At 55.8% G+C, this 27,516-nt stretch overlaps 2 protein-coding genes across 3 annotated transcripts in view; one reads left to right on the forward strand and one right to left on the reverse strand.

The window, feature by feature from the left end:
- The first annotated feature begins 1,005 nt into the window (after positions 1–1,005).
- On the forward strand, positions 1,006–18,777 carry LOC128842296 (proteinase-activated receptor 4-like). Its single transcript, XM_054038199.1, has 2 exons — positions 1,006–1,210; positions 15,159–18,777. Exons 1-2 carry the CDS (start codon positions 1,114–1,116, stop codon positions 16,199–16,201), a joined length of 1,140 nt encoding a protein of 379 aa, XP_053894174.1. The 5' UTR covers positions 1,006–1,113; the 3' UTR covers positions 16,202–18,777.
- Positions 18,778–21,714: 2,937 nt separating this feature from the next.
- ARAP3 (ArfGAP with RhoGAP domain, ankyrin repeat and PH domain 3) overlaps positions 21,715–27,516 on the reverse strand; it is a 58,352-nt gene continuing 52,550 nt past the window's right edge. The window contains exons 33-34 of one of the 2 annotated variants that reach the window (XM_054038194.1): positions 26,323–26,361; positions 21,715–23,145 (exon numbers count right to left, since the gene is read on the reverse strand). In XM_054038194.1, the coding sequence (XP_053894169.1) occupies positions 22,528–23,145; positions 26,323–26,361 (657 nt within the window). In that variant the 3' untranslated portion in view covers positions 21,715–22,527. The remainder of the gene's footprint in view (positions 23,146–26,322; positions 26,362–27,516) is intronic. The other variant, XM_054038195.1, reaches the window with a different exon arrangement.

Raw genomic sequence — 27,516 nt, forward strand, 5'->3', positions numbered from 1 at the left:
CTTACAGTGTGTGCACCCTGGGGAAAAGTCCTCCCGGGTGTAAAGGAGAGCGAGGAGTTTCCAGAGGCTTCCCCTCAGAAAAGGACCCGGTTCTCTATGAAATGCTCCAGATGTGTAGAGTAATTTCTACAGGCCTCTGTTAAACGGCTAGAGAACCCAGTGGTTTAATCCTTATTCCAGTCTGTTGGTCTGTCCCACAAGGGCATGGGGTGGGGAGGAGTCTTTGGCCAGCCAAAGGAACTGCTTGTTCCTTTCAGCCCCAGTAACTGGTTGCTGGCCGCGTATGTTTCTAAGGGACCTGGGCCAGATTTTTAAAGCTGCCGAGAGGGACTTTCCAAAGTGTCTTGATGCAGCTAAATACCTTTACAAATACGTTACACTGCTGAGCTATGATTCTGCTGCTTAGGGCCCACCGCTGGCTCCCCGGGCTGACTACAGAGTGTCTCACAAACTGCTGGCTGCCATGCGTGCCTATGGCATGTCTATGTCTCTGGCTCTCCCTGGCAGGTGTAGGCATTTGAAAATCCGGACCCCCTGTCTGGTTGCCATTACACCACCCTGGCTGTATGCCCCCAGAGACATGCGGTGGCTGGGAGCATTTCAGGCCTGCTCTGTCAGCCCCTCAGGTGTGAGCGCCTGCCCTGGGCGTTCAAATGCAGAATCACAGAGACCAGGGCCAGCTCCAGCTTTTTTGCCGCCCCAAGCGGTGAAGAAAAAAAAAAGAGAAACCTGATTGAGCTGCCGCCAAAGTGTCGCCGAAGAGGAAGAGAGTGAGTGAAAGACCCGCTGCCAAATTGCCGCCAAAGACCCAGAGGTGCCGCCCCAACAACGGACGGACATGCCACCCCTTTCTATTGGCCGCCCCAGGCACCCGCTTCCTTTGCTGGTGCCTGGAGCCGGCCCTGACAGAGACCTTGCCCTGCAAGGAAAGAGGAAGAGAAAACGATAGAAAAGGAACCAGAAGGAAACGTCTAGCGCCTGTGTCATCACTGTGACTTTCCCCTCAGAGGCTGTCCCCTCATCCAGCACTCTACAAAGCCTGGCAAGGCACCATGCATGTGCTGCACTCGCTGCTCCGGTTCAGAGAAAGCCAAGCCTGCCTGAGCTGCAAACATGATGTCCCTGCATTCTGGGCCATGCTCTGCAGCTCTCTGCACTTCACTCCTGCTCACCTGCATCTGGCTGGGCTGGGCTGAGCAATGCCCGACAGGTAAGCGCCCTGCGAGGCTCCTTTGCTCCACACAGTGAGGAGGTTTGCCCCCCACCCCCGCTTCAAGCCATCCCAACGCCCATGGGGGTCTCCCCTCTTGGGCTCACTGCAGCGGGGGGCAGGGAGCAATTCTGGGGGGGAGACTCTCAGTCCTGGCTGGGTAGAATTGGACACACTGCTCCTAAGGCTGCGTAAGGCAAATGGGTTCTTCCTTCTCGCTGCCTAGGTGCCGAGCTGCCTGGTGGGTGAGGCCAAGGCCCCGCGGGGTGAATGCGTTGCCACGGCTTCCTGTTTGGTGCAAGGATTTCTTGCTCCCAGAGGCCTCGGCTGGACACCTGTCTGATGAAATTCCCACCCATAGCCCAGGGCTCGTCCTGCATTGGGACTGAGCCCTCCTGTCCCCCCTATGATCGGCTGGCCCAGCCGCTATTTGCTGTCAGGATGTCAGGGCCCATGAGCTCTGTTATCACTGAGTACTGCTATTGCCGAGGCTGTGGAGCAGGGATGTGCCCGCCCATTTGGAGCTGGGAGCGTTTGGGGCAGCTGTTTGTTTATCTCAGAGCAGTGGCTCTCAAACTTTCTGGACAACTGGACCCCTTTCAGGAGTCTGATTTGTCTTGTGTACCCCAAGTTTCACCTCACTTAAAAACTACTTGATTATAAAATCAGACATAAAAATGCAAAAGTGACTCAGCACACTGTTACTGAACAACTTTCTCATTTTTACCATATAATTATAAAATAAATCAATTGGGATATAAATATTGTCCTTACATTTCAGTGTACAGTATATAGGGCAGTATAAACAAGTCATTGTCTGTATGAAATTTTAATTTGTACTGACTTCACTAGTGCTTTTTCTGTAGCCTGTTGTAAAACTAGGCAAATATCTAGATGAGTTGATGTACCCCCTGGAAGATCTCTGCATGCCCCTAGGAGTGCACGTACCATTGTCTTAGAGACAGATTGAGACTTCGCTGGGGTTGGGGGAGGAGGGATGTGGGCCGTGCACTTCCTTCTTCTCAGCTGGTAGACTTTCCAAATGAAAAAGCCATGAGCTTGTGGCCAGGGCTCCCTTCCTCCGCCTCAGCTGGGTAGAAATAACACCAAATGCCCCTGCTGACCTGCAATGCTCCCTGCCTGGTCCAAGAGCCAAGGGGCAGGCTTGGGCGCAGGCTGCAGGAAATCCATCCAGCTGGGTCTGAAACATGACCAAGGAACATTGGGGGCTGCTGATCGGCTCCTACGTCCATCTTCAGGCACCTAAAGGAGTGGTTTGATTTTCAAAGGTGCTGAGCTCCCACTGGAGTCAACAGGAGCTGCTGGGGACTCACTGCCTTTGAAAATCAGGCCATCCACTTAGGTACCTAAATATGGACCCAGGAGCCTGACCTTAAGCCACCCATGTTGACAATCTTGGCTGAAGGTTTTTGGTTTCCCCTGGTGCTTTATGCCCTCCTGTCTGCAACTCAGGTGAGCTCTCGACCTCCATCCCTGGGAACCGCCCCACCCCACGCACCTGAATTCCTGGGTTCAGCTGCTTTGTGCACTCGTAAAATTCTCCCTGCTGTGGACAATGGCAGGGCTGGATGCACAGTGCTTCACAGACATAAATGGGGCTGGTGCACTGGGCCCATAGTATTAGGGTTACCATACGTCCGGATTTTCCCGGACATGTCCGGCTTTTTGGTCCTCAAATCCCCGTCTGGGAGGAATTTCCAAAAAGCCGAACATGTCCGGGAAAATAGGGAGGCATGGTAAGGGGACCCCGAGTGCAAGTGGCTGCAGCAAAACTTACAACTCCTGCGATCTGCCGATCTGCTGGGGCACAGAGGCGGCGGGCGGCATCCAAGCACGCAGCCGCCTCCTCCCCGAGCTCCAACTTTCCCGGCTCCCGCCACTCTCCACCGCAGCGGGGGCCAAAGCAACTTCCCCAGTGCAGCAGCAGCCAGAGCCCGGGGGGTGGGAGGGAGGAGGGGGAATGCAGGGTGCTCAGGGGAGGGGGCGGAGTTGGGGCAGGGACTTTGGGGAAGAGGTTGGAATGGGGGCGGGGAAGGGGTTGGAATGGGGGCAGGGGCGGGGCCCCCGTGGAGTGTCCTCTTTTTTTCAGTGTTGAAATATGGTAATCCTACACAGTATCATATTCAGGAAGGGCATTGTAGGTATCACAACCACAGCAGGTCAATGGATGGTCTCCCTGCATCACTACTTCCTGGATGCGGCAGTGTCCAACGCTCTCGGCCACTCGACCAGCTGCCATAGAATCCAATGGCTGTAAAGGAGGCTGGGGGAGGAGGACGGCTCAGCTTTATGGAGCACAGTGTGAGCAGTGCTGTGCTCATGTACATACCTTGCAATGTCATGCATTCTTTATGCCCGTGCCAGAGGGGATGTTACAAGTCGATACATTAAGCTCAGCTGTGTGGAGCCAGCTACTTGGCTCCAGGCAGCTGAGCTTAATGCATCGACTTGTAACATCCTCTCTGGCACAGGCATAAAGAATGCACAAATGCATTAACCATCCAACCTGCACCCTCTGCCAGACTCCAGTCAGCACTAATGCCTGCGTCCTGGCAAAACACTCTGTGTTTAGCAAGAGCAAACAGAGACCATGATTCCAACCGCTGCCTGCAGAGTCTCTCTCTCTCTCTCCTGAGCCCTGCAATCCTGCTGGGGCTGCAATCACCCCTGTGCGTGAGGGGAGCTGCAGGCACCTCCCTGCTCTGCACTCAGGTTGCTATCTCGGTTGGCTCAGGTGCCATGGGAAATATAGCTGTATCTCTGATGTCGCTATATCTGCCTCCCCGGGGCTGTCAGTGCAGCCCAGGTCCCCCTTTCCAGTGGGGCAGTTGGACATGGCTTTCCTCGCTGTGTCAGCCCAGATAACGCTCTGGTCGCATCTTGGCTTGGCAATCAGTGAATTGTGTGCTCAGTTCCTTGTCGGCTGTTCCCCTGGACGTTGCCCATCACACAGGCTGCTGCCAGTGCTGTCCGCTGGGGTATTCCACCTGACCAGTGCAGCTCCTCGCCAAGTTCTGAGCAGCCGTGGTCAGGCTGCTTACTCAGGCTTTCCGCTGGGCTGTGCGGCTGAGGTCACGTACTCCAACAGCCAGCCTTTGCTCAGACTCAGCACTAGTGAGTTGGGCGCCATTACCAGTTGTCACTTGCAGCTGGGGCTGTGTTAGTGTCTGCGAGAGGATCCAGCTCCCAAAAGCCCAGCCATCAGCTCTTACCGAGTGGTCTGGTCATTTTGCTACAGCTCAGGCCATTCTCACTTGGTCCAAGTTTGGGTTGCCACGTGACGTGTTATACGTGGCTCCTTTGCTTGGCCTTTCACAAGGGCTCCAATTTCCAACCCCCCCACCCCCTTGTGGCGTCTCTCAAGCGTTGCGGACACTCGTGTCTGCGGCTCAATTGCTAGCAGGCCGAAGTCTCAGGCCTCAGAACTCAGCATCTTCTGGAACTTGCCCCTTGGGGTGTGGCCCCATGCTACACACACATTTCCTCCCCGATCCCTACCACTGACAGCACCAGGGGCTTTCCCATCTAGCCATCCTGCTGGAGCTTCAGAGCCATGGGGCCTCATTTTGGTACTGATGCTATTGAATCTGTGTCAGGCATGGCTCTGACACACAGGAATTCAGCAGAGCGACTTTGCTCAGGTTCTGCACTGAAGGTTGCTAAGGCAGGAGTTCGGGCCCATCTTGTAGGGCACTTCCAGGCTGTGTGGTGCAGCAGCAGCAACGAAGCATTAGGCTGACGGCAGGTGCTGAGTCTTTGTTTCTGCACAACATTAAGAAAGAGGAAGCCACACGGGCACTGTTGGTGACTGATTTTAGTAACCACATGCAAAGCAGGCCTAGCTATATATACGCGCACTGTTGCTCTGTTAAGATCTGGTGGCTTCTGCAATCGAGGACCGGGAGACTCACTGTCCAATGCCCATTACACAAGGCGTTCTGAAGATATTTTCTAGAAGGGCATGGTGCCCCTGAACTACTACTGGCCCTTGGACTCACCCTGGAGCATAAACGTGCTCTCCCAGAACCTCAGCAAAAGTGTGAACCTTCTGGGTTACAGTTAACTGCCTCAGGGGTAGCACGGAACATACAAACACTTTGCGCAGAGCTCCATAACACTGGTGCTCTTTACTAAATCACACACAAGAAATACACAGATTAGGGTCGTTGATTAATTGCCATTAACTCACGCGGTTAACTCAAAAAAATTCATTGCGATAAAAAAAAATTCATTGCGATTAATTGCAATTTTAATCACACTGTTAATCAATAGAATACCATTGAAATTTATTAAATATTTTGGATGCTTTTCTACATTTTCAAATATATTGATTTCAGTTACAACACAGAATACAAAGTATACACTGCTTACTTTATATTATTATTTTTTATACAAATATTTGCACTATAAAAATGATAAACAAAAGAAATAGTATTTTTTCAATTCACCTCATACAAGTACTGTAGTGCAATCTCTTTATCATGAAAATGCAACTTACAAATGTAGAATTTTTTTTGTTACATAACTGCACTCAAAAACAAATCAATGCAAAACTTTAGAGCCTACGAGTCCACTCAGTCCTACTTCTTTTTCAGCCAATTGCTAAGACAAGCAAGTTTGTTTACATTTACCGGAGATAATGCTGCCCTCTTCTTATTTACAGTGTCACCAGAAAGTGAGAACAGGTGTTCACATGGGACTTTTGTAGCCGGCATTGCAGGGTATTTACGTGCCAGATATGCTAAACATTCGTATGCCCCTTCATCCTTCGGCCACCATTCCAGAGGACATGCTTCTATGCTGCTGATGCTCATTAAAAAAATAATGCATTAATTAAATTTGTGACCGAACTCTTTGGGGGAGAATTGTATGTCTCCGGCTCTGTTTTACCCACATTCTGCCATATATTTCATGTTATAGTAGTCTCAGATTACTCAGCACATGTTCATTTTAAGAACAGTTTTGCTGCAGATTTGACAAAACACAAAGTAGGTACCAATGTGAGATTTCTAAAGACAGCTATAGCACTCAACCCAAGGTTTAAGAATCTGAAGTGCCTGCCAAAATCTGAGAGGGACGAGGTGTGGAGTATGCTTTCAGAAGTCTTAAAAGAGCAACACTCTGATGCGGAAACTACATTACCCGAACCACCAAAAAAGAAAATCAACCTTCTGCTGGTGGCATCTGACTCAGATTATGAAAATTAACATGCGTCGGTCCGCACTGCTTTGGATCATTATCGAGCAGAACCTGTCATCAGCATGGACGCATGTCCTCTGGAATAGTGGATGAAGCATGAAGGGACATAGAAATCTTTAGCACACCTGGCACGTAAATATCTTGGGACGCCGGCTGCAACAGTGCCATGCGAACACCTGTTCTCACTTTCAGGTGACATTGTGAACAAGAAGCAGGCAGCATTATCTCCTGCAAATGTAAACAGACTTGTTTGTCTGAGTGACTGGCTGAACAAGAAATAAACCCTATCTGCATTTCCCCCCATTCAGCTCCTTGGGAGGCCATCTTCAGGTAGATGGGTCCCCCCACATTTTTAAACTGGTGAAAAATGACCAGAAAGAGAGCACACACACACACACACACACACACCAGCTTCTGCCCTTTATACCTGCAGTCAGGTGAGCCCCAGCAGGTGCCTTTGTTGCCAGACAACCGCTCCCCTGACAGACCAGTTCTCCACGGTAAAATCCAGCCTTTTGTCCAAGGGGCTTCCTGTTACAATGGAGGCCCATCACGATTTAATGTACTTCTGCTGTCCTAGGTGGAGGCGACAGCAGCTCATGGTGGATACACAGAGCCCAGGGGGCATTCCTGATTAAGTTGTACAGGTTGGTTTCCAAAATCACTGCAACACTAGAGCAAGTAGAGCAGGTCAACATGGTTTTGAACGAAAAAATCCTGGCTGGATTTTATCGGAACTCCAAGAGATCAGGTCCATTTGGCTAGAAGTTTTCAGTGGAAAAATGATGCCACTTTCCAGACAAAACATTTCAGTATTTTGTGTTTCATTTTGAGGTTTGGAAACTGAAAAGCAACAACAAAAATGGTTTCCAATTTGGTTTGAGTATTTTGGGGACTTCCACTGGTAAAAGGGGTGTTTGCCACAGTTGTACCCAGTTCCTGCTCCTTTGCATCTCAGTGATTTGTAGTTTCTGCACTGGCATCAGGGCTGGGTGGTGAGTACTTGTCTCTGTTTGATAGGTTTGTCATGTGCCTTGCAGACCAAGACACTGTCTGGGAATGGCACACATTGGTGGGCATACTGGCAGAGGTCACTGTCAATCCTCAGCACCCCCTTGTGGCAAAACCAGGCAACACAGCAACTCTGCCTCAGTTTCCCTATTCCTTTGATGTACCAATTGCCATCTAGCCTGCTTGTTGGGTCTTTGATGTCACCTCAGCTTTCTGGCCAGATTGTTGCTAGTTCTTTCCCCTTTCAGGATGGTAAAGAGTCCACAACGTCAGGAGGCCAGATGCCCTAGATGAAGGGCTCACAGTCCCTGGCCTCTTTGGGCCTGGCTTGCTTTTTCAAGGCTTTAATAACCCAGGTGTGAGGGCCTGGGACGTAGGCAATCTGGCCTAGCAGTCACAGCTGGGGTGGTGGCCACACATCAAGGATGGCCATGAGGCGGCAGTCAGCAAGCAGGGACTGGATTAATCACTAGAGCCATGATCAATAGGTAAGTGTCAGGGTCAGGCAGGGGTGGAGAGCTGAGGCTGGGGTCAGAGACAGAGATCAGGAAGCCAGGCACAGTCTGGAGCCAGAAGTCTGTGTTTCTATCCAGACAACTTCCTGGGCCACCCTCCAGGCTTAAATAGTGAGCATGGGCCAATCAGAAGCCTGAAGGGTGCTATCACTATGGCCCCTTTGGGCAGTACTTCCTGTGGTGCCTAATCTTCCTGTGGTGCTCAGCATGGCCTCCTGGTGGTGACATGGAAACGTCAGCCAGTCTAATCTCGGTCTCCCACCCTAGTTCCTTGCAAATGGCTGGACTATTTTGGCTGCAACTTCCCCCCCTAAAGTTCAGCCTGAGGCAGGCACCCTGCATGGACAATTTCAGCCCAAGTGGATAAGTTTGGTAAAGCTGTAGGGAACTGAAAACAGGGCCCTGTAACAGGACGCGCTGGGCAACCTTAATAACAGGTGGTGCTACCAGCCCGGTCCACCCTGTGAAAAGTCCACTACTATTTTTCTGTGTACGTTTCCCCTTAACTTCATCCCATTGCTCCTAGTCGGACCCCCTTCTGTCTGCCCTGCCTTTGGTGTGCTCCCACTCAGATCCCTGCGGCTGGGGAGTGTGGCCCTGCTTAGCCATTGCTTCTTAGGCAAGCTAGGCTTTCTTCTTTCCTGACCAGGAAGGGCTGAGCTGCATTGCACATACCCTGGGGTGAGGGGTAGGGGCAGAGGGCGTGCTGCTGTAACACACGTCAAACTCCGATAGTGCGCTCTGTGGGCACATGATTCTTGCTCAGTGCTGCTAGAACAAACACCTGCAATCAGAGCAGCAAGAGATTCAGGGTCTGTCTGGAGCAGGGCTCAGATGGAATTGTCTCAAACACAATTTAACGTGGCGACTCAGTAGCCTACTACCACGAGCCCCATGGTTAAAGTGCTCTGCTCCCAGCGGTCAAGGCCAGACCTACCACACAGAATACCAACAAACTGCCGCTAATTTCCTGTAACAGTGTCTGTCTGGTACTTTGAACCAGGCTTTAGTTAAGCATTAGCTGCTCTTGAACGCTTTAAAGCATAAACTCCAGGCAACCACCTGTAATGCACAGCAGAGTGCCAGGCTCCTCCTCAGAACAGGGCTCAGACTAACTGCCCCTGGGCCACAGCAACGCCAGCCACCCAGGCACACTGCGTCCCGACATCACAACCTCTAGGGAGCACAGGCTGTGTGTGTCTGGCTGCGTGTTCTGGGAGGGTGGGGGGCCAGCAAGTTGAGACACTGTGAAAACCTCAGTGAGCAGTAGAAGCTCACAGCACGCCCCTGGTGCATCTGGCACTTTGCAGCGTGACCGGGCTGCTGCTGCTGGGCCTGGCATCATCCTTTGATCTAGGAGATTTTCGACTGAGTCCTTGGGCTTTTCCTCACAACTCTGGCAGCTCTCAGCAGGCTGGGCCCAGGGAAAGGGCTGTCAGGGGCTCGGGTCCTTCCTTCTTTTTGAATATGGTTCCTGACACCTAACCTGGAGCCTGGCCGGCCCAGTCCTGGGGATGGAGGCCGTGCTGGGCCAGTCCATCTGGCCCTGAACTGATGCCAGGAGTCCTTGGAGGAAGCCTTGGCCCCGCCATCCTCTGCCTGCAACCAGCTCCTTGCACCAGAGATGACGGGGGTAGGTGATGGATTCTTTGGGGCTCAGTGTGCAGGGATCAGCTCACCAGGGTGGGAAGGCTCCAGGGGGGAGGGGGCACAGCAGGGGCTCTCAGTGCCCCCTCCTGGTCACTGCTGATACATCCACCCAGAAGCTTCAGCAACAGACTCTGGGAGCCTGGGAGCAGGGCCATGTGCCCGCAGTGCCTGTATAGCAGGGCTCATGGCTGGGTCTGGAGAGCACATCCATGCCACTCGTTCCTCCCCCGCCCGGGACACGAGCTGGAGTGGGATGCTCTGTGGCTCTATCATGGCTGCCCTGCAGTGCCCCCTGCAGGAGGCAGCCATAACACAGACGGGAGACAGTGTGTCCTCTGGGGAGCGCCCCCAAGATGGGTCATTGCCTGGATCTGCCCTCTGCCCACCCCAGCCCGCTCCCAAATGGGGTCCCCCTCACTCAGTCCACAGGGTCCGCCCCTGCAGCGGCTCCCTTCTTCCCCTGTGCTTCTAGCACTCTGCATGCTCCTGGCCTCACCAGCATGGGCAAGACTGGGGAGACCCCGCTGCGAGCAGCCGAGAGCAGGGGCTGAGCCCTGCCAGCATCTCCTCCCTCCCATGCCTCGGGGTTCTGTGCCATCCCTGCCCCCCCATACACCACCTTCCCCTGCTTCTCCCCTCTAATCCCCCACTGCTTCTCTGCCATCTCCTTGGGGAGGGGGGCTGCTGTCCCATTTCATGCTGACCCCATCTCCCCCCACCTCTCCCTCACCATGTGCTGTGCATGTCCTGGTGCTGCATCCTCTTTCCTGGTCCCCACACCTGCTCTCCTTGCTCCCCCCAAGCTGACTGCGCCAGTCTCCGCACCATGCAGGTCACGCAGACATGGCCCTCTTTGCCGCCCGCTTGGCTTCCTCAGCTCCCCCCGGCTGCCCATCCCTGCTCCTATTCCAAGTCCACCTCAACGGCTCCCTCTGGTTCCCCCACACCGAGCGCCCCTCCCCCAAATGCTTGTCCTGCCTTTGGAGTGGCAGGGTGACAGCTCCTCAGGGCAGGCACCCAGCCTGGTAATGCAACCCTGCTCCTCAGCTGGAGCAAGAGCCAACCCCTACCTGTGACAATGCGGTTCTGGCGGAACCCAACTGAGAGTGCCAACTCAGGACAAATTGCTCAAATAGGGCAGTTACAGCCCAAGGCTGGGGTTTTTTCCACCTCTAAGGCAAACCAAACCAGCCAGACTAGGAGGACTTCGGTCTCACCCCACTGGCTAACCGCAAGTCTCACAAGCAATCTCCTTAGACACTCCAGTTTCCCAGTACTCCCACCAGTGCCACTCGTTATGGGGACAAATGGTTATGAAAACCAATACCCCAGTAAAAGAAAAAAGGTTCTCCTGATCCCAAAGGACCAAGCCCCAGACCCAGGTCAATATACAAATCAGGTATTACCCACAAATCACGCTGCTGCCAATCCTTTAAAATCTAAAATCTAAAGGTTTATTCATAAAAGGAAAAAGATAGAGATGAGAGTTAGGATTGGTTAAATGGAATCAATTACATACGGTAATGGCAAAGTTCTTGGTTCAGGCTTGCAGCGGCGATGGAATAAACTGCAGGTTCAAATCAAGTCTCTGGAATACATCCCCCGCTGGGATGGGTCCTCAGTCCTTTGTTCAAAGCTTCAGCTTGTAGCAAAGTTCCTCCAGAGGTATGAAGCAGGATTGAAGACAAGATGGAGATGAGGCATCAGCCTTATATAGTCTTTTCCAGGTGTAAGAACACCTCTTTGTTCTTACTGTGGAAAATTACAGCAAAATGGAGTCTGGAGTCACATGGGCCAGTCCCTGCATACTTTGCTGAGTTACAAGGCCTATCTGCCTTCTCTCAATGGGTCCATTGTATAGCTGATGGTCCTTAATGGGCCATCAAGCAGGCTAGGCAGAGCTAACACCAGTTTGTCTGGGATGTCACCCAGCAGCATAGCATAAGTTTGAAATACAGACAGTATAGAGCCAATATTCATAACTTCAACTACAAAAGTGATACACACATATAGACAGCATAATCATAACCAGTAAACCATAACCTTGTCCTAGACACCCCATTTGACCCCCTTTATACAAGATCTGGGTGCCACTACAGGACCTTGGTTGCAACAATGATCTATATGGTCCCAGATTATATCAATAACGTCACACCCCCAACGCAAAATTGATGCAGGAAGGGATGACACAAACATCACTGACTGCATCCCAAGAGCTCCCCATCCTTGGGTTTATCTCACTATGGCTAGTATCGGGGTTAGGCACTATGGCTTAGCTGGCTAAAGAACAACAGAAATGGTTTATCAAAATTGTGTTCAACAACATGATTGAACCTCTTTACAAACTCAAGGTAAAACTTGGCTAGAACAATAGTGGATTGGATCTGCTCTTGCAGCATGGTTCCTGTATGTCTCATGTGACCTTGCCAAGAGCTAAAGAAAACAGCTACTTTATCCATACAAGCTCGGGCAAATGTTTGGAACCCAATTAACATCAAATAAATGCAGATATTAATGATGTTCATAGTACAGGAATCTTGGCATTTAGCCATGAAAGCAATATGGTAGTGTGCCTTAGTTTCCCTTCTCATACAGTACATTAGGTCTGGAATGTCTTTTCTCCTGTGAAAAGTTCCAATACTGTTTACAGGCATCAACTGTGAAACATTAGTATAACAAGGCCTTTTAACATAAAGTGTGTTCTCATGTACTCCTTTTAACATGTTCAAGGGATTTTCCAACAGATTAGGAACATTGTACATTCTTACAGTTCTTGGTAATAGCAACGCATTAGTTACAAAATTACCATTAGCATTAACAACAAATCCATTGCAAGTGTCCATCTACAATCATGGTTGTCATGCCACACCTTTGGCTCAATACCATTGGAGTTTGGGCATTTTAGGGTTAACCTGTGGCTTTCCTTTGCAAAATTCAGTTTTCTCTTTCCTCCTTGTCCTGCAGGATCACACCCTGATTTTTCTTGCTTAACAGAATTCACTGGCTGATGGGGTGGGCTCTCTGTGCTAACAGCTATTAGCAAGTCCTTCCCCTTCCAGCCAGACAAGTAATTTGCATTACCACAGACAGAAACCAGTCCACCAGTTTTCATATCCTTAACTGCTATCATTTCCAAGGCTGGACTCTGTCTTAAAGAGATACCACACAAATCTAAAGAGTCTGAGGGTGAGAGTTTGCTTGCTCTCCCCTGCATCCTCAAGCATTTAGCCATAAAACTGTTCTGCTTTGAAACCCCATTAACCGAATCTGTCTTCAGACCCTGAAGCACAGACTGCTCACTCACAGAATTAGCATGGAGACATTCCTGTTCCAACACCATTGTCTTCCCAACAAGCTGGCCACACACAGCCACTTGGTTATAGGGCTGCTCAACTTTCTTAACAGCTCTTACTCCATCTGAGACCTTCTCAAAGCTACCCACACTGGATCTTTCGAAAGGAAAGTCAGTGGATCCATTCACAACAGAAAATTTCTGGCTGTTAGGAACTGAAACTTCCTTGATTAAATCACTCTCACATCCTTCAGTTGCAGGGAACTGCTTGCACAGATTACCATGAGGATTTCTTTCCCCTAGACACAATCAACTCCGGTTTGAATAAGGACTGGGAATGGCTGAGCCATTACAAACGTTGACTTTATCTCCCCTTGTAAGTACTCTCACACACTTCTTATCACACTGTCTGTACTCCGCTAGCTTGATTATCACTTCAAAAGTTTTTTTTCTCTTAATTAATTGGCCTCTCAGAGTTGGTAAGACAACTCCCACCTGTTTATGCTCTCTGTATGTGTGTATATATATCTCCTCATTATATGTTCCATTCTATATGCATCCGAAGAAGTGGGCTGTAGTCCACGAAAGCTTATGCTCTAATAAATTTGTTAGTCTCTAAGGTGCCACAAGTACTCCTGTTCTTCTTTTTCCCCAGGAGCTTTTCTAAGCAGCAAATCACCCCTCACAGAAATTTTGCCCTTACCCTCTTCATCTAGGGCCTGCTCTAAAGGAACACTTTCCTGAGAAACGACAGACTTTTTCTGGGTCTTACTTACATCCAGGATCACCTTTGGCCCATCAGGCAGATTTTTACACAATCCCCTTTCAGGCAAACCCATAGACTTCCTAGATAAAAGGTTAGAAACATTTCCCTTCCCTTTGCCACACACAAGTTCAGGAATCCTTTCCTTCTTGCTACAAGTTTCCACACCATCAGTAGATAACACAACCAAATCACCTTCATGCTCTCCTTGTGCCCTGGCTAGGGTATTACCCTGATTAGACAGAGTTGCTACACCCTTTACCAACCACACACTAGCAATAGGCAAAATATAAGCACCAGAATTGTCTGGTGTCTGGGATTTTGCCAAGACACTAACTGGATGCAACTTCGTTACCAGGCACCCAGCCTGGTAATGCAACCCTGCTCCTCAGCTGGAGCAAGAGCCAACCCCTACCCTCAACAAACATCTGCCCCCCCAAGAAGTTGCCCCGCCCTCCCCATGGAGCTGCCGAGGGGGGAGGGGTGTGATCAGTGTGGTATATTACCGGTACTTGGTGTCTCTTTGGCCTGGGCTGGGTGATGGGTCTAGGGCAGCTCCTGCTGGGCTGCAATGGGGATAATCCCAGGGGTGAAAGGGCTCCAGGCAGAGCCCAGCCTGGTATTCCAGTGCCCGGGAGCTCAGATCTGTCAGTGGGAGAGCCGAGCTCTGAGGCTAGATAGAGCTCTTCCTCAGCTGGCAAAGGGCCTCAGGCCAGGGTAAGGCAATCCAGCTCCATCACTTGGGGTGAAAAATCCACCCCCCGAGCCTTGTGTGAAGCCGACCTCCCCCCGTGTGGACAGTGCTCTGGGGACAGACTCCTTCCAGTGCCTGCCTGGTGGGGGATTAATAGCAGCGCTGGGAGGACCCGCGCCATGCCCCAGTGGCTACACTGAAGCACTGCAGCGCAGTAGCTGTGCCTCAGTAGCGGTTTGAGTGTAGACATAGCCTCGGGGCGTCACAGCTGAACACAGGGTGGAGAGCTCATAAATGGGTATTGCAAGGGCCCATGCCAGGTGATGGGGCCTGCAAACACCTCTGGCTCCAGGTACCTTTCCCAGCCCTGAAGGAGAGCTGTGTGTGTCTCAAACCTTGTCTCTCTCCCCATCAGCTGTTCCCTCCCCGACCTTGTCTACTGGGACCCAGCGTTGTGCTAGAACGCTGCCCTCTGGTGGCTATTTCAAGACATGGGAAGGCCGGTCTGTGGCTTACACACAGGACTCGGACCCAGGACTCCTGGGTTCTTATCCTGCCTCTGCCTCTGCCTCTGCCTGGCTGCATGGCCTTGGGAGCCTCTTGCCTTCTGTGGCCTTGGGTCCCCTTCTGCAGAATGGGGATATACATGGGTCTGAGTTCCCCCTGCCTGCGCAGTGCCCCAAGCAGGGGCTGGGCAGAGCATTGGTGATCTGCAGGCCTGGCATGGGGGGCAGCAGGCTGTGCCCAGGCTCCTGCCCTGCAGACTGTAGGAGTGCCCTAACCCTTCTCTCTTGGCCCTGTAGCACCCAGTCAAATCAAAGGCCGAGCCATGATCCGCCTCCCAGCCAGCGAGGAGGCCGGCAGGAATACCACGTTCTCCGGCTCCTGGCTGAAGTCTTACCTCTGCAGCCCAGTGACCACACTGCTCATCCCCACACTCTACTCCACGGTGCTGCTGGTCGGACTGCCAGCCAATGCCCTGGCTTTCTGGGTGTTGGCCACCAAGACCAAGAAATGCGCCTCCACCCTCTTCCTGCTCAACCTGGCCGGTGCCGACCTGATCTTCACCTTCCTGCTGCCCTTCAAGATCTCTTACCATCTGCTGGGCAACGACTGGCTCCTTGGGGATTACGCATGCCGTGCCCTGGTCACCCTGTTCTATGGGAACATGTACGGCTCCATCCTCTTCCTCACTTGCATCAGCCTGGACCGCTACATCTCACTGGTGCACCCCTTCCTGTGGAGGGGCTCCCGGCATGTCTGGCAGGCGGCGGGAGTCTGTGTGGGTGTCTGGCTGGCCGTGGGGCTGGGTTTGAGCCCGCTGCTGCGCTACCGCCATTCCCAGCACGTCCCAGAGCTGAACATCACCACCTGCCATGACATCCTGGAGCCGGACACGGAGCGCGAGCTGGCCTACTACTTTCCTGCGCTGGTGGTGTTGGGCTTCGCTGCACCCTTCGTGCTCATCACCATCTCCTACGGCTCGGTGCTGCGGCGGCTGCTCCACAAGGGGCGGCACTATGGCCATGTGGTACGCCTCCTGGCCCTGGTGCTGCTCGTCTTCACCCTGTGCTTCACGCCCAGCAATGTGCTGCTCTTCTTCCACTACCTGCAGCCCCAGCCCGAGTGGCACAACCTCACCTACAGTTGGTATGTGCTGGCCCTGGCCGTCAGCGCCTTCAACAACTGCCTCGATCCCTTCATCTACTTCTACGTCTCCCGGGACTTCCGGGCCCGGCTCCGGGCCAGGCCCTGTTGCCGGATGGGGCATAACAAGTCCTCCTCAGGCAGGGCCTCCGAGAAGCAGGTGCTGCCCCAGAGGTCCAGCGAGCACAGCCAGCCCTAGGCCAGGGGAGCCTTCAGGCAGTGGGAGGGGACTAGGAAACTGCTTTGTGTTTCCCCCACCACTGCCCATGGGGCAACCAAGCATTTGGAAATGGCTTGCTCTCCAGCTCTGCCCCCAGCGCTTCCTCTGTGGCGCAGGGCCCACACCTCACCCTGCCCCAGCTCCGGGCGAGCTGCACAGAGGGCACCTCCAGCCATGCCATGGGTGCCATCTCAGGAGAGGGAGACAGGGACCAGGAGCAGCACTGACACTGCCTCCCTCTGGGTCCTTGGCTGAGTTCCTTCCCCTTTAAGTGGTGCTGCCATACCCCATGGGGCTCGGTACCTAATGCACATCAGTCCCTCAGTATCCTCAGGCTCTGCATGGTCCAGTGATCTGGACTCACCAGCTGCACCAGGGTCCCTGTGGCCTCTGGGGGCACACACTGCAAACCGGCAGCGTCCTGGACATCCAGACATGGCCAGGGTCAGGGGTGCACATGGAGACATGGGCCCTGGTTACTGAATCTGGAACTCAGCTCCCACACTGGCTGCTGCCCCCTGTCACGTGTCAATGTGCTCCCATGTTGTTGTATTAACAGTGTGGAGCTGTGCTGAGACGTGGCCAGGGGAACGTGGCCAGTTTGGCAGAGGGACTGCTGGCCCCTGTTCAGTCTGTTTGGAATCAAGGGGGTAAAATATTCACTGGTGCAATGCTCAGTAGTAGGGTCGTGTTTGTGCTGTCATTAGGTTTCAGAATCCACCCTCATTCAGATGAGGGGGCAGTTCCTCCCACTGGGAGCTGCTGTTTCAGGCTGGCTGCAGACTCAGGCAGGCTCCCTGCATTGGCAACCCAGGCTCCCTTGCAAACAGGAGGCTGAGATCCTGGAACAGGTGTCTGCAGCATGGGCCCCGCTCCCAGCCGTGTCCATTAAACTAAAGGCAAAGTGATTTTACCCTCACCGTTTTCTGTGTCCTTGTGTGTCTTGTGTACAGCCCCCAGCTGGCACATGTCCTCCCCCAAGTGAGCTAGGATAGTGGGTGGGGGAGCTGCTCCCTGGGAGCCCATCCCTCCCTCACCGCAGGGTGCTCTCAGCTCAGCCCCAGTGTGACCCTGAGAATCCCCCAGGGCCGACCCACACCCACACCTTGACCTCAACTCCATGCCAGTAACTCGGTGACCCACTGCAGCCCTGAACACCCCCAGTGCTGGAGCACAAACCTTGCTGTGACCCTCCTCTCAGCTCTGGCCCTGGGCTCCTGATGGGACCCTCAACCCCCCAGGTGTGCCCAGGGTTCCAGATGGGAGTGCATCCACTGAGGCTCCTGCCATGACCGCCATCTCCCTGCTGCGGCCCTGAGGCCCCCGCTCTGCCCCTTTCCAACATCAGCATCAGCCCTCAGCCCTTTCCCTTCCCCAGGGCTCCCCGCAGGGCAAGTGCTATCCCATGATGCAGCTCCCTGCTCCCCCTGCGACCTCCAGCAGGCGACCAGGGCTATGAGGAGACCGAGCTCCCACTGTGGGAGACAGGCCTGGAAGTTGGCCAGTCATTCAGAGTCCATGGCGACAAGTGTGACCTTCCCCGAAGGCCAAAACAGCACAGGTGTCTTGGGTCTTGCCTGTTTCAGCCCAGCCCTTCTGGGGCTGGGGCTGCTCCCGGACCTGGCCTGTGCTCAGGGATGCAGGAACAGCCTACAGGCCCAACTCCAGCAGCACTCTGGGCACCCCGTGGTGTTAGGCTCCTGCATCCATGTGCTGCAGCTGCATCACTGCTGCCAGAACAGGAGCTGCAGGCAGCTTCTCCTTCCTGCTCAGCCTGGGCCGGGCTTAACCCCTCAGGGCTCTGGCAGAAGGTGTCACTGAGGGTAGAGGCTTGGGAGGCACCTAGGGAACCCCCACCACACACTGCAGCCCCTGTACACCAGAGCAGCTCCTTCCTCTGCACCATTGCCCCAGGAGGGGAGCTTGCCCAGCAGGCAAGGGCCTGCACTTGCCCTGCCTCCTGTCCTTCCAACTGCGTTGTGTCGCCCAGTGCGTCACAGCTGGCTTCACCCTTGGGGCCGAGTCAGGCTCCTAACCACACCGACAGACACGCTGCTGATCGACCACAGCTCAGGCCTTGGCAGCAGGGTCACTGGGGAACACAATGCCCGGGCAGCCCACAGCCCTCACCTCCCCCAGCGCGGTCTGGGGTAGCGCTGGTGCCAGGTGTGACGGAATAGGGAGTAAGGAGTATTAACCTGGTAATGTTGCATGGGAGTTTTACTAGTTTACTGTCTGCATTAATACTAGATGGTGATGGGAAATAAGGGTGTGACTTCACTGAGCGATGATACTTGATGGCCAGCACGTAAACGATGGTGGCTGCCCTTCGTACTCTGGGGTTGGGGCCAGGTGACACCTTCTGCCTGGGAAACGGGACAAAGGCTGGAGGAGGAGCTGGGGTGTGTGGCTGGGTGAGACTGCTGGAGGGAGTTTCAGTTGGGAGCTGGCTGGGGAGAGGGAGGCCCAGAATCTGGGTCTGGGCTCTCCACCCCCCAAGATGGACCTGACTGAGGGGTCCCGTTTTCTGTACCTACAAGCTCTGTTTTAAACTGTGTTCCTGTCATCTAATAAACCTTCTGTTTTACTGGCTGGCTGAGAGTCTCAGTGAATTGCAGGAAGAGGGGGATACGGGGCCCTGACCCCCCCACACTCAGTGACACCAGGCAAACACCCTGTGATGAAGTGGGACTGTTCTTAATGTTTCCTCTGAATACTGTGTGGGTGCCTCAGTTTCCCCTATGCATTTCTTAAGTCTCTAGGTGGTGGGGAAAGGCCAGTGTACATAAATCACTGACACTGTGTCCCTGGCAACAAATGGCCAGGGCCCCTTCCCCCCCTGCAAGGAAATAGCTAAAGGTGAACAAAGAGATCAGGTGACCTCCTGGCCCAGGAAAGAGACAAAGCCAAGAGAAGGAGGGGCTGGAGGGGGTTTGGAAGTTGGAGCTATCTGGAGACTAGGAGTGAGGGCAGACGTGGGTGTCTGGCTCTCTGTACCCTATAATGGACCCGGCCGAGGGGTCCCGTTCGCTGCTGGACCTACAAGCTCTGTTTTAGACCGTGTTCCTGTCATCTAATAAACCTCTGTTTTACTGGCTGACTGAGAGTCACGTCTGACTGCGAAGTGGGAGGTGCAGAACCCTTTGGCTTCCCCAGGACCCTGCCTGGGCGGACTCGCTGTGGGAAGCGCACGGAGGGGCATATGCTGAATGCTCCCAGGAGAGACCCAGGAGGTGAAGCCGTGTGAGCTTCTTGCCCTGAAGACAGTCTGCTCCAAGGGAGAGGAGGCTCCCCAAAGTCCTGACTGGCTTTGTGGGGAGCAGTTCCAGAGCATCGCCCAGGGACTCTGTAACACACCCCAACCCTCCTCTGCTCACCACTTGTGGACTCCGATGCCCTTCTGGCTCCCGCACCCCCCACTCCCTCCCAGCTCACCACACACCCTGGCGCCCATGCACCAGTCACAGCCTTCCAGCTGTCTCTGCCTGTCACACCTCATGGTTTGGCCCAGGCCCTGTTGCACAGCTCAGCCCGTGTTGTGGCTCACATGCCCTGGTCATGTCTGTGTGGCTCAGCTCCCATTAGTTGAACCCTCTGGCTGCAAAAAGAGTCTTTTATTTGCACTGCAGGTGGAGGGAATGGGTATAAATATCCAGGAACAGGGCCCTGTCCCGGGCAGCAAGTACACAGTATATACAGACACTATAGACACACACAGAGTTGTGCTGGGCCATGGCGTAGCGCAGGTCAGCAGGGAGGACTCTTCACTGCCTGGCTGCTCTCTGACCTTGCCTACTGCCCCTAATTCCTCCTCGAGCCCCTCTTCTCAGGAGAGGTCCCAATGCTGCTGGGCCCTTCCCATGGGCACTGCCTCCACCAGCAGGACCTGAGCTCTAGCCACACAGCAAGAATCAGGGTGTTCTTCCATCTCCGATCCAGTTCTGGACCCCTCACCCCATGGGAGAGCAACCCCTCAGTGCAGGAAACTACATGACATGCAGGCATCATGCACATGGGAACCACAATCAGCCATCACATACACCTCCCACCAGAGCCGTAACTAGGTATTTTTGCATCCGAGGCAAGAATTAAAAATTGTGCCCTCCCCCAGGGCTGGCTCTTTGGCGGCAATTTGGCGGTGTTTCCCTCAGTCCCTCTCGGAGGGAAGGGCCTGCCGCCGAATTGCCGCTGAAGAATGAATGAAGTGGAGGTGGTAGAGCCTGTGATTTTGGGGAGTCAACTCATGATTTTTGACTGCTTGGGATGGTAATGTTGCTTCCAAGATGGTCTTTGGTTCCAGTCCAGTTCTAATCCAGAGAGGGACTCACAGGTTAAGAGAGGAGGGAGGTGCTGGATATCAGCAGTGGCCACTAGGGATCAGTATGTGTCCTGAGAATGCTGGGAGTTCAGGTTTGCAGGGCAGGATCAGGGGTGGCAGGTTTGTAGAAATTTTGGTGGTGCCCAGAACCCACCCCTGCCCAAACTCTGCCTCCCCACCCGCCCAAGGCTCTGGGAGGGAGTTTCGGTGAGGGAGGAGGTCTGGGGTGCAGGCCCTAGGTTGGGGCAGGGGATTGGGGTGCAGGTTTGGGGAGGGAGTTTGGGGATGGGAGGGGTGCAGAGGGATGGGGTGCAGGAGTGAGGGCAGTGGGTTGTGGCTGCAGATGAGGGGGTTGGAGTGTGGGAGGGGCTCAGGACGAGAGTAGGAGTGTGGGGGGTGAGGGCTCTGGCTGGGGCTGGGAATGGTAGGTTTGTGGTGTTGGAGGGGCTCAGGGCTCGGGCAGAGGGTGCGGTGGGGGGGTGAAAGCTCTGACTGGGGGTGCGGGCTCTGGAGTGGGGCAGGGCTGGGAATGAGTTTGGGATGCTTGCAGGCTGCTCTGGGACAGGGGCCAGAGAGGACTCCCCCCAGCCCTTTCCCTGCCAGCAGCAGCAAGCTCTGGGGGAGGAGCCCCCCTTTCCTGCCCCCCCAGCAGCACACTCACCCCCACCACTGTCACTGCATGTGCTCCTAAGGCCCCTCTCAGGTCCAGGAATCACCCTCGCCTCCCCCGTGGTGAGTGCAGGGGGGTGCTGCGTGCGCCTCCTCCCCTGCTGTTGCCCCTGACTGTAGCTTCACTGTGGATGAGGGATGGGGCTGCCTCCTTGCCCAGCATAGGGCAGGAGCAGTGACTGTGGGCAGGGGGCCCCCCTGTGCTGCTGGAGGGTCCTATTGGAAAATGAAAGGGTCTGAGGGGGAAGGGCAGGTTCAGAGTCAGTCTGCCCTGGCAGTGGAGATGGGGGGCACTAGAACCCTGCGGCAGGGAGGCAGCATGGAGCTGCTCTGCTCTGGGGCAGGAAGGGGCGGGGGAGCAAGTCGGGGCCAGGGGACACTGGGGGAGGCGCGGCGGGGGGGGGCGCAGGTGGGGCCCAGGGATAGATTACCTGGGTTATAAATATCTCTGTGCCTGCCAGCAGCTTTTTTTTTTTTCTCTCCACCACTTTTTTCACCCCCCGGCTTTGTGTGCCCGAGGCATGTGCCTCACTAGCCTTGCCCTTGTTACAGCACTGCCTCCCGCACAGCTGGCACAGCAACTGTGCCATGGGAAACACACACAGCCATTGCACACTTCCTTCACAGCCAGCACAGGCATTGTGTACACTCGAACCACACACAACCATCGCACACCTCCTGCACAGCCGGCACAGGCACTGTGCCACAGGAACCACACACAGCCATCGCATACACCTCCCACGCAGACGTCATGCACACTGGAGCCACCCAAGACACACACACCTCCCACGCAGACACCCAGGCACAATGCATGTTTGCAAAAATTTGCCTCCTTCCTGTAATTTAGTTTCTGCTTTTCCCTTCTCAGTGACTTCCCTTTGCTTTGCACAATCAGTTACAATCTCCTCCTCCTGCCTCAGTTGCCCTGCCCATGACCCAGGGAAGGCTCCAGTCCCATGCCTTCCTGTGGAGGTATTGGAGCTGGCGTGTCCCCCTGCTGTGGGTGCAGTGCTCTGGGGGCAGACACTGCTCTGGCTCAATGCCTTAAGGGGCAGAGCCAACTTCTGCATCCCACTAACTGCCTTTAGCTGACACCACCTGGCATAGGCAGGAGAGCTGGAGGAACCCTGGGAGGGCAGGGCTGGAGGCTTGAATGCTGTGTCCCATCCTGGGGTGGCTCGCTGGGCTCCTCTGGGTCGGGGGAGGTTGGGACATGGCAGCCAGCCCTGGGAATGCCAGATGGGGAGCAAGGTAGGAGTGTCCAGAGAGGGCTCAGGTATCACAGGACATTACCTGCAGCTGGCACTGCCATGCAAGGTCACGTGACTTGCTGCCCAGGCCCGTCTGCCCGGCACTCATTCTTCTTGAGGATGATGCTGCTGAGCTCCTGCATGAGTTTCTCGTTGATGGGCATGGGCAGCTGGGCACTCCTCTTCCTGGTGCCGTCCTGCAGGGGTTCAGGGCTGGGAGACAGCTCCAGAGGAAGGGGCAGCTGCGCAGGGCGTGGGGGGTTCCGGGTCCAGTTCTGCTCCCTTCCCAGGGCAGGCAGCATGCGGGGCAGATCCATGTTTCTCTCGAGTGAGGCTGTTTGGGTGGCTCTGAGCCCAGGGGACTTGTCCCACTCCGGGGTCTTTTCAGGCTCCAGGGTCAGATCTCTTTCAAGGGAAAGCGACTTGGTGAAGTGGGCGCCAGACGGTCTCTGCTCTGGGCTGATGGGCCGTGCAGAGTGAAGTGCTGGGGGCGCAGGCTGCTCTGGGAACAGGGCCGGCTTCTTTGATCTGTCCACGGCGGGCACCTGGGAGAGCTCGGCCAGGAGGCCTCCGTCCAGCCGCAGTGGGGCCAGCACTGGGAAGTCACCCACCTCCTCATAGACAGGCTCTGTGTCCACTGCCTCCTCCTGCTGCTCCTCCACCGAGTCCTGGTGCATCTTCATGGGCTGGGCAAGGGCCAAGGGGAGAGAGGTGAAAGGACTGGGCATCATGCCCTGTGCCTCCTGAGCGAGTCCCCTGCAGCAGGGGCCCAGACCCAGGGAACACTGCACAGGACTGATCCCTCCACACATGGGCTGGGGGGCACAGAGAGAGCAAGTATCTATGGGCCCTCACTGTGCACCAAGCACAGGAGCCATGGCAGCAGCAGGTGGCTGCCGGGGAGTGAGGGCAGGGCCTTTCTGGGACGTCTGCCAGCAATGGGGGTGTGTGTGTGCAAGCCCCAGGTTGCTTCAGGGGAAGCTGCTGCGTCCAAGTGGCTCCTGTGCCTGACTCACATCAGGGAATCTAGCCTCCCCCAGGCCTGGGCTGGCCCTAGGCAGGAGGGGCTTTCCTGCCTCACTGCCACTCTGGGGCCTTCTCAGCTACCAGCTCTGCACGTGCCCCAGACAAGGCTGGGAGCAGCCATGAGCTAGGACAAAGTAGGGTTACCATTCGTCCGGATTTACCCGGACATGTCCTCCTTTTCGCGCTAAAAATAGCGTCCGGGGGGAATTTGTAAAGCACTCACAATGTCCGGGATTTCCCCCTCCCCCGGCAGAGCGAGCGGCTGGGAGGGCTGCAGAAAAATCCCGGGCTGGACTCCTGAGCAGCTGTAGAGGAGCCGGAGCCGCCCTGCATTCTGAGTTGGCCTCTCCTACAACCTGGTCCGGCAGCACTGTGCAGGGCCAGGGACCGGGTTTTGTTGTGCTGGGGAGCGCAGCCACGTGTCCGGCTCCGCTCGCACAGAGCCCAACACCCTGTTCTGAGCAGCAGGGTAAGGGGGACCGGGGGCAGGAAGGTTCTGGAGGGGGCAGTCAAGAAACGGGGGGGGGGGCTTTTGGAGGGGGGTGGAGAAAGTTTTGGGCAGTCAGGGTACAGGTAGGGGGTAGGGTCCTGGGGGGCAGTTGGGGGGGTCTTAGGAGGGGGCAGTTAGGGGACAAGGAACAGGGAGGCTTAGGGGTGGGGTTCTGGAGGGCAGTTAGGAGCAGGGGTCCCAGGAAGGGGCAGTCAGGGGACAAGGAGCAGGGGGGTGGAGAGCTGGGAGTTCTGGGGGGGGGGGCTGTCAGGGGGCAGGAGTGGGGAGAGGGATCGGAGCAGTCAGGGGACAGGGAGCAGAGGGGTTTAGATGGGTCGGGAGTTCTCGGGGGGGCTGTCAGGGGGCAGGGGTGGGGAGAGGGATCGGAGCAGTCAGGGGACAGGGAGCAGAGGGGTTTAGATGGGTCGGGAGTTCTGGGGGGGGCTGTCAGGGGGCAGGGGTGGGGAGAGGGATCGGATCAGTCAGGGGACAGGGAGCAGAGAGGTTTAGATGGGTTGCGAGTTCTGGGGGGGGGCTGTCAGGGGGCAGGAGTGGGGAGAGGGATCGGAGCAGTCAGGGGACAGGGAGCAGAGAGGTTTAGATGGGTTGGGAGTTCTGGGGGGGGGGCTGTCAGGGGGCAGGAGTGGGGAGAGGGATCGGAGCAGTCAGGGGACAGGGAGCAGAGAGGTTTAGATGGGTTGGGAGTTCTGGGGGGGGGCTGTCAAGGGGGCAGGAGTGGGGAGAGGGATCGGAGCAGTCAGGGGACAGGGAGCAGAGAGGTTTAGATGGGTTGGGAGTTCTGGGGGGGGGCTGTCAGGGGGCAGGAGTGGGGAGAGGGATTGGAGCAGTCAGGGGACAGGGAGCAGAGAGGTTTAGATGGGTTGGGAGTTCTGGGGGGGGCTGTCAAGGGGGCAGGAGTGGGGAGAGGGATCGGAGCAGTCAGGGGACAGGGAGCAGAGAGGTTTAGATGGGTTGGGAGTTCTGGGGGGGCTGTCAGGGGGTGGGGAGTGGTTGGATGGGGCGTGGGAGTCCCAGGGGTCTGTCTGGGGGTGGGGGTGTGGATAAGGGTTGGGGCAGTCAGGGGACAAGAGGCAGGGAGGCTTAGATAGGGAGTGGAGTCCTGGGGGGCAGTTAGGGGCAGGGGTCCCAGGAGGGGGCAGTCAGGGGACAAGGAACGGGGGGAGGGTTGGGGGTTCTGGGGGGGCGGGAAGTGGGAGGGGCAGGGGCGGGGCTAGGGCGGGGCTCCTCCCGTCCTCTTTTTTGCTTGCTGAAATATGGTAACCCTAGAACAAAGGGTGTGTCCCCTGGCCAGCTCCATCCCAGGCAGCTTCAATGCCTATCAAGCCAGACTTTGTCTGGGTGAAAGGGGCCCATGTCCGGGCACCCAGAGCAGGGCAGAGGCCAAGCCCGAGCTGGAGTGATCAGCTGGATGGATAGAAGCTATTCAGCACCAATCGGAGCCATTCTGAGTGCCAGGCCCTGCCTCTCCCAGCCCAGCTCGGCCACGCTGCCTCCACCCCCGGCTCTTTCCCTGCTTGTGAGGAGACTCCAGCGGGGATCCAGACAGAGCACAAAGCCATGCAGAACCAGCCCGCCCCCCAGCTCTAGCCACCTGGCATGCTCCTTCCACATGCGCTCAGACCCCCCCGGGCAGCCCTGGACTGGCATGATGGGGCCAGCTGGCTCCAAACACATGGGAGGAAAGGGGGATGAAAACAGTCCTTTCCTGCTGACACCCCAGAAGTGCCCTTGGGGCGACCTGACCTGAGCAGTGACATCGCAGCACAGAGCACCTGGGGGGCTCTCAGCAACAGCAGGGAGTGTTAGAACGATGCTAACCCCTGCCTGGTGCTCGCTGGATGGGGCTGCATCGCCCATCTCTGGGCTGGGATGTGGCAGCTTTTGGACAGCACATGGTAACAGCCATTTGGGGCAGCAAAGAAAGGGGACTCCCATGCCCAACTGAAGGAGCAGGGGAATCTAGGGAGGCCAAGTGGACTGACCCAGATTCGAATTTGGCCAGGACACCAAAGCTTGAGAGAAGGGGCATGGGATCTCTAAGGAGTGCAAGTAGCTAGGGCCTCCACTTTCCAGTCCATGCTCCTCAGAGCTAGGCTCCCAGCCCATGCACAGCCTCCAGGCATAGCACTGCACAGGGCATGCCTGGTTGGGACTACCAGGAAAGCAAATTGCCCATGGGATGTGAGTGGAGGCCCTGAAGTGCAGTGGAAGTGTTGTGTCTGCAGCTAATCCAGAGCTCCCCAGGCTACCCAGGGCATGGCATGGCCCGGCAAGGCACACAGCAAGGCACCCTGCGGAAACATGCAACCCACATGCAGATACTTACAAAGAACATAGACAAAGTTCTTCGCGTGTGCAGGCGGCGCTAGAAACAGAGGGAGATGGGGAGAGTAAGCAACCACCAGTGCAGAGGGGTCAGGCTGCAGCAAAGGGGAAAGCAAACCCCTCACGTGGGGCCAGGCAGGACACACTGCTATGCACAGAGGTGCACGGCTCACTGCGCAGCAGGGCTGGGACTTCTGCACAGACACAGCCCCACCCACAGGCACAGCCCCCCCACAGACACAGCCCGGGGGCAGTCCCCCTCACAGACACGGCCCCACCCACAGACGTGGCCCCCACTCACTCCATCCCCCCGTCCCTCTGTCGCTTGCTCTTCCCACCCTCACTCACTCGCTCATTTTCACCGGGCTGGCTAAGGAGGTTGGGATGCGAGAGGGATAGAGGGCTCTGGCTGGGGGTGCAGGCTCTGGGGTGGGGCCAGAAATGAGGAGTTCTGGGTGCAGGAGGGGGCTCCGGCCTGAGGGTGGATCCGAGGGGTTCAGAGTATGGGAGGGGGCTCTGAGTGAGACAGGGGGTTGGGGTGTGGAAGGAGGTACGGGCTCTGGGCTGGGGGTGTCGGTTCTGGGGTGGGGCCAGAAATGAGGGGTTCAGGGTGTGGGAGGGTGCTCTGGGTTGGGGCAGAGGGTTGGAGTGAGGGCTCCGTCTGGGGATGTGGGCTCTGGGCAGAGCTGGGGATGAGGGGTTTGGAGGGCGGGAGGGGGATCAGGGCTAGGGGAGGGGGTTGGGACACGGGGCAGGGAGTGAGAGCTCTGGCGGGGAGTGCGGGCTCTGGGGCAGGGCTGGAGATGAGGGGTTTGGAGGGCAGGAGGGGGAACAGAGCTGGGGCTCAGGCAGGGGGTTGGGGCCCGGGAGGGGGTCAGGGGCTCAGGCTCTGGGCAGCGCTTACCTCAAGCAGCTCCCGGAAGCAGCAGCATGTCCCCCCTCCTGCTTCTACCCGCAGGTGCGGCCAGGAGGCTCTATGCGCTGCCCCGTCCGCAGGCACCATCCCCACAACTCCCATTGGCCACAGTTCCCAGTGAACAGGAGCTGAGGGGGCAGCGCTTGGGGTGGGGGCAGCGTGCAGAGCCTCATGGCTGCCCCTATGCATAGTAGCTGGAGGGGAATATGCCGGCTACTTCCTGGGAGCTGCGTTGCATGGAGGCTAGAAGGGAGCCTGCCAGCCCCCCTGTGCGGCGCC

Source organism: Malaclemys terrapin, chromosome 8, assembly GCF_027887155.1.
Source record: "Malaclemys terrapin pileata isolate rMalTer1 chromosome 8, rMalTer1.hap1, whole genome shotgun sequence".
Lineage (NCBI taxonomy): Eukaryota > Metazoa > Chordata > Testudines > Emydidae > Malaclemys > Malaclemys terrapin.

What these genes read in the sequence shown, in the direction of transcription:
- LOC128842296 (XM_054038199.1), top strand. Translation starts at nt 1,114, where the DNA reads ATGATGTCCCTGCATTCTGGGCCATGCTCTGCAGCTCTCTGCACTTCA. An exon ending in GGCTGAGCAATGCCCGACAG is followed by an intron (nt 1,211 to 15,158) that starts GTAAGCGCCCTG and finishes TTGGCCCTGTAG; the next exon opens with CACCCAGTCAAATCAAAGGC.